At 41.3% G+C, this 12,238-nt stretch overlaps 1 protein-coding gene across 1 annotated transcript in view; it reads left to right on the forward strand.

Annotated features, from left to right (window-relative positions):
* LOC126282514 (probable E3 ubiquitin-protein ligase HERC1) overlaps positions 1–12,238 on the forward strand; it is a 715,173-nt gene that overhangs the window by 676,311 nt on the left and 26,624 nt on the right. The window contains 2 exon segments of the mRNA XM_049982172.1: positions 1,726–1,933; positions 7,439–7,632. Coding sequence (XP_049838129.1) covers positions 1,726–1,933; positions 7,439–7,632 — 402 coding nt within the window.

Genomic DNA, 12,238 nt, shown 5'->3' on the forward strand with positions numbered 1-12,238 from the left:
ACCATTGTGTTCAGTGTGTGGCTCTGGCACTTTGTACTGCATTTACAGCAGCAATTTGAGCAGCAGTTTGCTCCACAGTGACATAATAAACTGCTACAAATCAGTTATTTCAAGAATAGCTCTGAGCCAGATGCCCTGTAGTGTGCATTCCAGTGACCTCAAAACATTGTGACTTCAGTGGTGTCAAGCGAGAGCTCATAGGATGACAGATCTGTTGTGTTTTCTGATGAAAGCTGGTTCTGCCTCGGTGCCAGTGATGATCATGTGTTGGTTAGGAGGAGACCAGTTGAGGGCTAGACACACTGGACCTATACATGAGGTTGTGGTCTGTGGTGCGATTTTGTATGACAGCAGAAGCACTCTTGTGGATATCTCATGCATTATGACTGCAAAGCCTGGTGATTCAACCTGATGTGCTTCCATTCATGAATGATATTTCAGGGGTTGTTTCCCAACAGGAATGTTCGCCCACACACCACTGTTGTAATCCAACATGCTTCACAGGGTGTTGATATGTTGCCGTGTCCTTATCAATAACTGGATGTGTCTGCAATCAAGCAGCATTTGGGACGTCATCGTACAACAACTGCAGCATCATCCATGTACAACATTAACCATCCTCCCTGCATAACACACTGGACCTATACCAGAAGTTATGGTCTGTGGTACGATTTTGTATAACAGCAGGAGCACTCTTGTGGATATCTCATGCATTATGACTGTGAAACCTGGTGATTCAACCTGATGTGCTTCCATTCATGAATGGTATTTCAGGGGTTGTTTCCCAACAGGAATGTTCACCCACACACCATTGTTGTAACCCAACATGCTTCACAGAGTGTTGATATTTTGCCGTGTCCTTATCAATAACTGGATGTGTCTGCAATCGAGCAGCATTTGGGACGTCATCGGACAATAACTCCAGCATCATCCACGTACAACATTAATCATCCTCCCTGCATAACACAATGCAAGCATGTTTGCATGCTTGCATTCAACATTCTGGTGGTTACACTGATTACTGATGTACCAGCATTTCACGTTTGCAATGGCTTATCTTGTGCTTTCATTAACCTGTGATCTTGCAATGTTAATCACTTAAATATGTTACCTAGACAAATGCATTTCTGAAATTTAATTACTCTCCATTAATTATTTTTGGGTGTTGAATTTTTTTCAACCACTGTATATTTATGGAACTGGCAATATTCTCACTTCCTCACAAACTGTTGTAGGGGTTGCATGTGATGATAATTGTACATGACCTTAACAATTTGTTATTGCATAAGACATTTTTGTGTATTGACCCACAGAACCCAATATGAAATGATATGGTATAAGAGCCTTTCACTGCTGTTAACTAAGTCAGCTCTTTTCAGCTGTTGATAAATGTTGCATAAGATGTTGTTCATATCAGCAGTGATGATGTTGTGTTCATAATAATCAAATCTAAAGAAAGACATTGTCCACAACCTGAGCAGCTTTTTTATTCTTGTTTGTGTTCTTGTTGACCACTCACTTCATTAGCTATACAGTGCATGGGTACCTTTTTTCATTCCATTTGCTCTTCACCCAGAACTTACCGTTATAATATTTGGTCTTATATCAGTTTTTTCCTAATGGAAAAATAACTTCATATTATCTAGAAATATGTCTAGTTTTATAAATAACAATTTTTGTCTTTGTGGTTCCTGTGATACTAACAAAGGGCAATTATTTGTGCAGGTAAAGCTTGTTGGAGAGGGTGCAGATGATGCAGGTGGTGTGTTTGATGATACAATTACTGAAATGTGTCAAGAGCTTAGCAGTGGAGCAGTGCCTCTTCTGGTGCCAACACCTAATGCTGTTAATGACACTGGATATAACAGAGACAGATACTTGCTCAACCCACAACTTTCTTCACAGCAGCATTTGCTCTGGTTTAAATTTTTAGGTTTGTGTTCACTGCATGTTCTTTGATTGAAATAACTGTAGCTAAAAGTTCAGGTTACGTAAATGCTGTACAACCAACCACTAAACATTATATTTATTACTTGTGATACATTTCTGAAACTTAGTTTCACCCAGATGAAAAACTTGTAGTTTATTATTTTCATTCTTAAACTGGCATCTACTGGGAAGTTGAAGAAACTGCGGCATTTTTACACAGAACTATGCACTACCTCTGTTGGTAATTTAGTGCTAAGACGCGTGAGGGTTCATAGTAAACTTTCTCTGAATATGAAGGCCAATGCATCAATATAAGATCTTTGCTATTACACGATGCTAATGTGACAGAATAGGTGATGTCCTACTATAGTGTTTCGACCTTCAGATGTAGCACGTCCTCCATCTCTATCATGCTTTATGATAGTTCCAAAGATTCTGCTTCTCACTCTATTCATATTCACATTTCTTCTTTGCTGTATTAATTCTTACTTATTTTATATCCTTTTGATTGTTTGCTGTAGAAAATAGTCCTCCTCACATTAGGCCCAACCTTTTTCCTCCCACTTATACTTTTCATAGCTTGTCTTGCAACTCATCTCCACTTGTCATTGTTGGAATTAAACACAAGCCATGACACCCAACTGATGGAAATAATGAAGTTGTTCATATGTCTTTATTTCTCCAACTGCATAATGTGAAACATACTCATGGATTAAAACACTTTGCCAGACTGGAACTCAAGTTCTTGACTGAGTCCTGAGTTTGAGTTCTTCTCTGGTGCAGTTTTAATCTGTCAAGAAGTTTCAGGGAACAATACACTCTGCTGTAAAGTGAATGCTCTATTCTGGAAGCAATGGTGTAGTCCACAGACAGGATTTCCAGGATCTCTGCTCATTACTGTGTGTGTGTGTGTGTGTGTGTGTGTGTGTGTGTGTGTGTGTGTAGTGTCATTAGTGTTATTTATATCATGGGAAGAGCTTTTGTTGATCACACTTATATTTATTTTGTATTGGATTTATCTTTGCCATTCACTATCCTCTACATATTTTTGCAAATGTGGCTTCACTTTTTATGAATTATTATTATTATTATTATTATTATTATTTTCTTTGACTTTTATATGTATTATACAAAATATTTAAACAATAGAAAGTCCAGGCTAGAATATCAACAATATTATGCAAAGTATAGATTGCCAGTCACCATAAAAATGACACGTTGAGCAAGCAAGACGAAAAGATGGTACACAAGAGCTTCTGACCAAAGCCTTATTCATAAAAGAAAATACACACACACACACACACACGACTGTTATCTCCAGTTGCTCAGACCTGAATGCAGCTGAACCATGTCAAATGGGAGCATCAATATGGAATGGGGCAGGGAAGGGGGAGTGATAGCAGAGCATGGTTGGTGGAAGAGGAATCAGTGCTGCCTGGCAAAGTGTGCAGGGACTAGAGGTGGCAGGGCATGGCTGCCAGGCACAGCTATGGAAGGCTGTGGAGAATGGAGGGGGTAAAGTGGAGTGTGGAAAGTAGAGGGGAACAGAAAGGGAAAAGACTGGCAGATGCACCAGCAGAAAGCAGTGCACAGTGAGGAGAGGGAATGTGAATTAGGTTGAGGTGAAAGGACAGAGGGGGTAGAAACTGTTGGGCAAAGGTGTGGGGGTCTGTAGGTTACTGTAGGTTGAGGCCAAAATGATTTTGGGAGCAGAGAATTTGTTGTAAGGGTAACTCCCACTGCACAGTTCAGAAAAAGATGGTGGTGGAGAGGTGGATCCAAATGGCTCAGGTTGTCAAGCAGCCATTGAAATCAAGCACATGATATTCAGCTGCTCTGTTGTGCCACGAGGTTATCCACGTTGCTCATTGGCCACAGTTTGATGAGTCTCCATTAACCCTGGTGGAACACCACTTTAGGAGGGATGGGAAGGATTTTAGGTATGATGTCCATCATTGTGAGGCATGATGAGAGATAATCAAGGCCCTGACAAAGGATGTGGTTCAGTTGTTGAAATCTGGGATAGTATTGGATGATGAAGGGGACACTCCTTTGTAGCTGATTCTTGGGATGGTGGGAGGACTGGGGGTGTTTGGGGATGTGGCACAGGAAATCTGTTTGTGGATTAAGCCAGAGGGATAGTGCCCTTCTGTGAAGGCCTTTGTGGGACATTCAGCGTACTTAGCAAAGGATTTCTTGTCACTGCAGATGTGGCTTCCCTGCGTGACCAGGCTGTATGGGAGGGATTTTTTGATGTGGAAGAGATGTCAGATGTTAGAATGCAGGTGCTGTTGATGATTGGCAGGTTTAATGTGAACATGTGTGGATGAAGCCATCTGAGAAGAGGTGGTCAATGTGGAGGAAGATGACACATTGGGTTAAAGAGGACTAAGTGAATGGATTGGAGAGAAGGAGTTGGAGTGAAGCAATGAGGAAATAGTGTCCTGGCCCTGAGTCCAGATCATGAAGGTATCATCAATGAAACTAAACCAGACCTGGCCCATAAGCAGTTTGGCATAAGAGGATGCCATGTAGGTGCCCATGGCCATGCTACAGATTTGTTTGTGATCTTCATAGGAGAAGTAGTTGCTAAGCAAGTGGCTATGGCTGTGTTACAGTTATGTTTGTACACCTTCCCTTCATAGGAGAAGTAGTTTTCTGTTAGGATATAGTAAGTAAGGTGTATGAGGAATGAGGTAGTTGGTTTGGAGTCTGAAGGATGGGAGAGATAGTGTTGAACAGCATCAAGACCATGGGCTTGTGGGATATTGGGTGCATAGGAAAGTGCCATGAACAGTGATGAGTAGTGATTCAGGAAGTAAATGGGTGGGGATGGTGGAGAGTCAGTGAAGGAAATGGTTGGGTCTTCAGGATTGCTAGGTTTGTAGATTTTTGGGGATCATGTAGGAGGTGAATGTCATAGGGGTAAGAAGGAAAATTAATTCACAGGAGAGTTTCTGGAAAGCGCCAAAGGCTTTGAGCAGGAATTTGAGGTATGTTGGACTTCTGAGATGGCATCATTCTGTCAGATTTTACAGGTGGAGGAGTCAGACAGTTGGCCAGGGCCTTCCACCAGATAGTCACTAAGATTCATGATGGCTGTGTTTGAACTTTACTCTGGAGGTAGAATGGTTAGGTCAGGATATGTTTGGAGACTATGTGTGGCTGTCCTTTGTTCTGCTAAAAGATTGGTGTTCTTCGGAAGGGACCTAGGGAAGGACATTGAAGCCAAGTCAGAGTTAAGGAATTCACAGAAAGTGACCATGAAGTGATTAGGTAAGTTTGGGTGGGGTGGGGGGGGGGGGGGGGTCATGGTTGGATGGTGGCATGAACTGGGAGAGGCAGGGTTCAGTGTTGGAATTTGGTTGGCTTTGATAGGAGGGATCAGTGGCAAAGAATTGTTTTCATTGCAGGGATCGGGCAAAGGAGAGGAGGTCTTTGACAAGTCCAGCATGGATACATTTTTGTGAAGGTGAGACCTTTGGATAGGACTTAAACTTCTGTAGGGCTGAACAGTGTTCTGGGATTTTTTGGCTCTGGATTTAGTGGAGTTTTGGGTGATGTGACAGGTTGACAAGGTCAGCTAGGCAGGGTTTGGGTGCTTTGAGGGGTTGATGGGAAGGAACACACGGGTAGGATATGGGTTAGGTAGTGGTGCCCCAAAGCAGCAGTAGGATGTCAGAGAGTCGGTAATGTATGACGGTGGGTATCTGGGGTGCTTTTCCAGGTGCTGGAGTACAATCTATTCAATTTCATAGATGGGTTGTACATAGTAGGGCTGCACATTAGCTATATCTTGCAGAGGAAGGAGAGGTGGTTCTGGTAAGACCAGGCCATGGTCATGTGTTTTTGCACTACCAGGTTTGTGAGGGAGAGGGTCTGGCTGAATCTGAAAAGGTCAAGGTCATTGTGAAAGGAGGGTGGGGATTGAGAGAGATGAATTTTTATGGTTAGGTCATTTATGGAGATTCCAAGGTTCAGGAAGCATTTATGGAACAGGATGTGGGAATGGGTTTTATCTTATACAACCCCAACACTTTCTCTCCCATCCCTCAACCCAGCTTGCCACCTTCTTGGACATTGACCACCACCTCTCCAATGGCTACATCCACAGCTCTGTCTATATTAAACCCACCAGCCACCTACATACAGTACATGCATTTCAACAGCTGCCATCCATCCCACACCTAAAAATTCCTCCCATGCAGCTTGGTCATCTGGGCATGCTGTATATGCAATGACAAGAACTCCCTTGCCCCAGTTTGCTGAATGTCTCACAAAAGCCTTCACAGACAGGCACTATCCCCTAGACCTTGTATGCAAACAGATTTCCCATGCTTTATCCTCACAAAACTCCAATCCTCCCACCACCCCCACTAACCAGCTACAAAGGGGCAACCCATTTGTCACCTAATACCACTCCAGACAGGAATAGCTGAAACACATTCTTCATCTGGGCTTTGATTATCTCTCATTGTGCTCTGAATTGAGGCATATCATGCCATAGACCCTTCCCACCTCATTTAAAGTGGTGGGTCATCGCCTACCCAACGTCCACAGTCTTGAACTCCATTCCTATGCCACCCCAGTCCCAAATGTTTGCCACTGGGAATATATCCCTGCGGAAGACCTAGGTGCAAGAGCTACCCAATCTACCCACCCTACACTTTCTATCCCAGTGCTGTCACAGGCTGATCCTACACTATGAGAGGCCAAGCCACCCCTGAAAGCAGAGGCCAAGCCACCTCTGAAAGCAGCTATGTCAATTGTCACTCTGCTGCAACCATTTCTCATCTTTACCAGTGTGAATGACCACTACCAAACTGTGTGGCCAAAGCAAAGTGGCGTAACATGCAGGTGAACATAACAAGCTTGATTTCAATGTCTACTTCATAATTCAAACCATCTGGAGGGGGGGGGGGCACTTGTCAGAAAACTGCTCTCCCAGTTGTTCTCAGCTTTTGGGACTGGAGTTGCTACTTCTCAATCAAGTAGCTCCTCTATTGGCTTCACAAGGGCCGAGTGCACCCTGCTTGCCAACAGTGCTCAGACAGTCACCAACCCAAGCACCAGCCAAGCCTCACAGCATGTAACTTCAGTTATCTGATGCAAACTGGTGTGTCCACACTTTGCCAGGGTGGTCTGGCCCTCCTCCCAACTCTATGCCTAGTAGACATGGCCTACCACCTCTAGCCCCTGCATGCTCTGTCAGGCAGTGCTGATTCCTCTTCCCACACCTGTACCCTGCTATCCCTTTCCTTTCCTACCCCACTCTGGATTGTTGCTCCCGTTCGAAGTGTTTCAGTGCATTTTGACCTGATCAGCAGTTTGTGTGTGTGTGTGTGTGTGTGTGTGTGTGTGTGTTTTCTTCTAGGAAGAAGGTTTTGATCAAAGCTCTTGTGTACAGTCTTTTATCATGTCTGTCTGCAGCTCAATATACCATATTTACAGTGAGTAGCAATCTGTCCTTTACACAAAGTATTTACTCATTCTGTATATCATTGAATAGGTATCTTGTTTGGGGTTGCGGTACGGACAAAGAAGCCACTAGCCGTACCATTAGCTCCTATTGTGTGGAAACTGCTGGTTGAAGAACCAGTGACAATGGATGATTTAGAAGAGACAGATATTCTTTACACGCAAAGTCTGAGAGGAATAAGAGACATACATTTATCTGGCATAACGGAAACAAACTTCTATGAGGTAAGTTGCTAAAAAAATAGCTCCTTCCATGTTGCGTTTCATGTTTGGAAATTCGTTGTGTAAATAATGCAATGATATTGCATGTATGCTACCCCACCATGAAAATAATAATGCAAGTTATGGTAAGTTGTTCACTCTTCCTGAAATTACTTTTTATTTTATGAGGGTTTGCCATTTTTGTTGTAATGCAGATAGTGAGTGATTGAATACTCAGTGATAGCATGCTTTGAAGATGTCACATAACCATATGTTTAGCATCTGAGACAAACAATGATTGGTAAGATTAATAGATTAATTGTGCGCCTTGTTGTTAGACATGGAGATTCTTATTGCTCCTTTCATTTTTTACAGTTATAATAAATCACTGAAGATTGATTGATCGATGTAAGTCAGAAATAATTTGCCCTTCAAATATAGAGAAAGCCTTTAGAATACTTAGATATAAAGTGTTGTTGTGATCTTTAGTCCAAAGAGTGGTTTGATGCAGCTCTCCATGCTAGTTTATTGTGTGCAAGCCTCTTCATCTCCGCATAAGTAATACAACCTATATCCATTTGAACTTGCTTACTGCATTCAAGGCTTGGTCACCGTCTGCAGTTTTGCACCATCCCCAAGTGCACACACGCACGCACACGCACACACACACACACACACACACACACACACATTGACAATTTCTTGATGCCTTAGGATGTGTCCTATCAACCAGTCCCTTCTTTTAGGGAATTTGTGCCATTTTTTTCCCTCCAGTGTGATTTAGTACCTTCTCGTTAATTATTTGATTTGCTCACATAATCTTCAATGTTCTGTACCACCACATTTCAGAATCTTCTATTCTTCTCTTGTCTGAATTGCCCATCATCCATGTTTCATTTCCATACCATGTGAAACCTTCAGAAAAGATTTCAAACACTTAAATTTACCCAAAAGCTAGTTAAAGTGGAGGTACAATATATGTGACAGTTATCTGACTGTAGTTGGTGACTGAGTTGTCCTTTTCTGTAACCACTGTTTTATTGATCTGATAGTATTACCCTTGAGGCAAAAGAACAAAAGTAAATAACTAAGAATATTAAATAATTCTTCCTCACTGCAAAATCACAATTATAATGTGTGTGTGTGTGTGTGTGTGTGTGTGTGTGTGTGTGTGTGTTTCGAGTGAAGTTCAAATATTTCATTGGTTGTTAGCTAGCAACATGGGAGTAGATCTCATTAATTTTCATAGTGTTTCATAAATGCACCCATTCATTTAAACTTGTATGTTTCACAGGAGTTCTCAAAAGTAAAATGTTTCCATGTTCTTCTGTTTTTTAAAATTGCATTCTTAATGACTGTACTTTTTTAAGTTACTACATATTTGACTGAAGTTGACCTGTTAATATGTTTCCTATTAGTTCCACTTTTCAGATTTAAATTATATTCTATTTTGCATTTGAAGGCATTGTTGTATGAAAATGTAGTTGTACTACTTAATTAGATTTTTTGTAGTTTACGTAAATTCAAAACCTGCCAGACTGATCATTAGCACTGATGTATGTAGAGCACATAATGAGAAAGAAGCATTTAACTGTGGTGTGTGTGGGGGGAGGGGGAGGGGGAGAGAGAGAGAGAGAGAGACCACTGTGTTGTGTACATTAGATACATTGTGAAAAGAATTTTGTGACTATATATATATATAACAGAATAAAGGGATATAATGAGCCAAGGATGATCTCCACTGACAGAATGTAAGTTTTTTCATGGGAATAAGATGACACTTACTAATTCTTTTGGAACATTGTTAATGGTTTAGGTGGATTGTTGAACTGTAAAGACTGTCAACCCAACAAACCACCACAGGTGTACATCCACTGTTATCACAGTAGCACCTAGCTTTTCTCCACATGTAGGGAAATGACAGAGAGTGGCAATTGAGATTGCAGTTCCAACATTGAAATAGACCACTCTTGCTCCATATTGGATCTGGAAGGTAGATTAGGGTTTAACATCCTTTGACAACAAAGTCATTTGGAGACAGAGTTGAAGTCCAAATTGGGGAAAGAAAATCGACTGTGCTTTTTCAAGGGAACCATCTTGGCTTTGCCTTAAGTGATATAGGGATACAATGGGAAACCTACTGTATGGATATTTAAACCACATTCCTTCCAAATGTGAATCCACTGTCCAATGTGTAAACCGTTGCACCATCTTGTTTGTTTTGGACTCCCCACTGTCAGTATGTAACCTGTTCACTTTACAGTTAATGTTTATACATAGATTTCTACAAATTGGATGAAAAGAGCAACGCATGCGGTGTCTCGATGAAAAAGAACTCTCTTTAGCCATAGTTGGCTGAGTTACAGGCATGCAACATCCAGTGCTACAGCATATCCACCTGTTGGTTTCTGTCAGTTCATTCACATCAGCAGTGTTCCTGCCAAACACACCCGCCTTACCTGCCTTGTACAGTTTCCAGCATGACTCCCCAGATGGTGGCACATGCACAACCTTTGAATGAAATTATGTGCCTGGGAAGAGATTTGTTGGCCAGCAAATAAGTACCCAGTGCCTCCGGTAAAAATAGACTATATTGTTGGATATAAGGAGATTTAAGCAAAAAATTAAAATTTATACCAAGACCAGGATTTGAATAAGGTCTCTTGCTCATAGGTAGATGTGCTAACCACTATGTCGCCATGGCACAGTGGCTTTGCACAGCTGCTCAGACTGCGCTAGTACTCCTCCCTTCTCAATCCAAATTCCCATTCATGTATCAGCCCACTTGATATTCCTCTAAACTCAAACAGCATTTGAGGAGGGAGGTGTGCTGAGTAGTGCAAAGCCACTGGGCCAAAGAGGTGTAGTGGTTAGTGCATCTACGTAGTGAGCAGAAGACCTGAGTTTTAATCCTGGCCTTTGTGCAAGTTTACAGTATCGCTTCAGTCTGCATATATACTGCATAGATGTTTGAGACCCAAAAAGGATTCTACAGTTGCATAGATGCATTTGATATATTGTTGGGCTCTGTGTCCTCCAATTAAAGTGTTGTATACCTATATCAGTTTCAGATCAAATATAAATGAACATCACATCAAAGTTCAAGGAGCCTTCACAGAAGCCACTAATTCAAAGTAATTGTCTCCCTGACATAACTTTTGATACCTAGAAACCCCAGTGAGAAAACTTTCAAAATAAGCTGCCAGACAGAAATTTGTATGTGAAATATCAGGATAGTTTTGATTTTGTTCCACACTTCACCCCACAATATTCTCCACAACTATTAAATTTCCACACTTGGTCATGACCAGAAGGTCATATGTGATTATCTTTCACAACAGTGAGCATATGTACAGCAAGATAATAAACATAGCCCTACTTACCTGTACCATTGAGAGACGTAACACAATAGCACAACATACACTTTGTTCATCTGACCTAACCGTGTCTAAATCTATAGTTACAGTCACAGTTCAATACAAAACAATTTGAGCACCAATCAAAGTCACTTCCTGTGCAACAGTACATGGTTATAATTTATAATATATATGAACTAAAAACAAAGCTCATTGCACCGCTGAGGTTGAGCTGTTACCAGCTGTTTGGTCTAAACTCAGCCAACACCCATTGTGATCTGCTTAGAACAAGAAGACACTACCTTTATTTGCAGCTTCTCAGCCAGTGATGTCAGGCATGTCATTTTTCCTAATATTCATAATTAAGCTACTTGTGTGTGTCACAATAGTGATGCAAACTTCAGCTCACTCGTAACCAGTTTTGTGATAATTTTAAGATCAATCTGTCTCATACATAACATATTTTCCCAGAAGATCTATTTCTTTCTTCACACTCATTAAGTACAAGTGTAGCTCTTTTACAACTACACATTATATTCTTCATCTCATCAATAGTTTCTAGAAATTAAGTATCTTGTTCACCAAAAGGGCATGATGCTAATGGATGGAACCCTTTGGACCATCTCAGTGTCTTGCCTCTGTTCCAAGACTGGTGAACTGCGCACTCGTATGGAGTCTAAAGCACTTTCACAGCCTTTAATCTTGAATACTGTTGCTTGACCTCTATTGAAATGACTTTTGTAAATAGTCCATGAGCAAAGATATGTTAAGAATCCATTCCAGCAATAAGTTAGCTTCAGTAGACAGAGAGAGAGTGATTTGCACTAACACATGTCTTTAATTATGAACACAAGTTTAATATATATTTGCCAAATTAATCATCATAGTGTGCCCATTTTGGGTATGAAGAACTTTAACTTGACAACAGATTGCATTCATAAACTTATGTAGGAAATATTTTCTGTGTCGTCGTTGTGGTCTTCAGTCCTGAGACTGGTTGGATGCAGCTCTCCATGCTACTCTATCCTGTGCAAGCCTCTTCATCTCCCAGTACCCACTGCAACCTACATCCTTCTGAATCTGCATAGTGTAGTCATCTCTTGGTCTTCCTCTACGATTTTTACCCTCCACACTGCCCTCCAATACTAAATTGGTGATCCCTTGATGCCTCAGAACATGTCTTACCAACCGATCCCTTCTTCTGGTCAAGTTGTGCCACAAACTTCTCTTCTCCCCAATGTGTCATGTCCTTTTATTTGATTGAGTGCAAAGGT

This window comes from Schistocerca gregaria, chromosome 7, assembly GCF_023897955.1.
Source record: "Schistocerca gregaria isolate iqSchGreg1 chromosome 7, iqSchGreg1.2, whole genome shotgun sequence".
Lineage (NCBI taxonomy): Eukaryota > Metazoa > Arthropoda > Insecta > Orthoptera > Acrididae > Schistocerca > Schistocerca gregaria.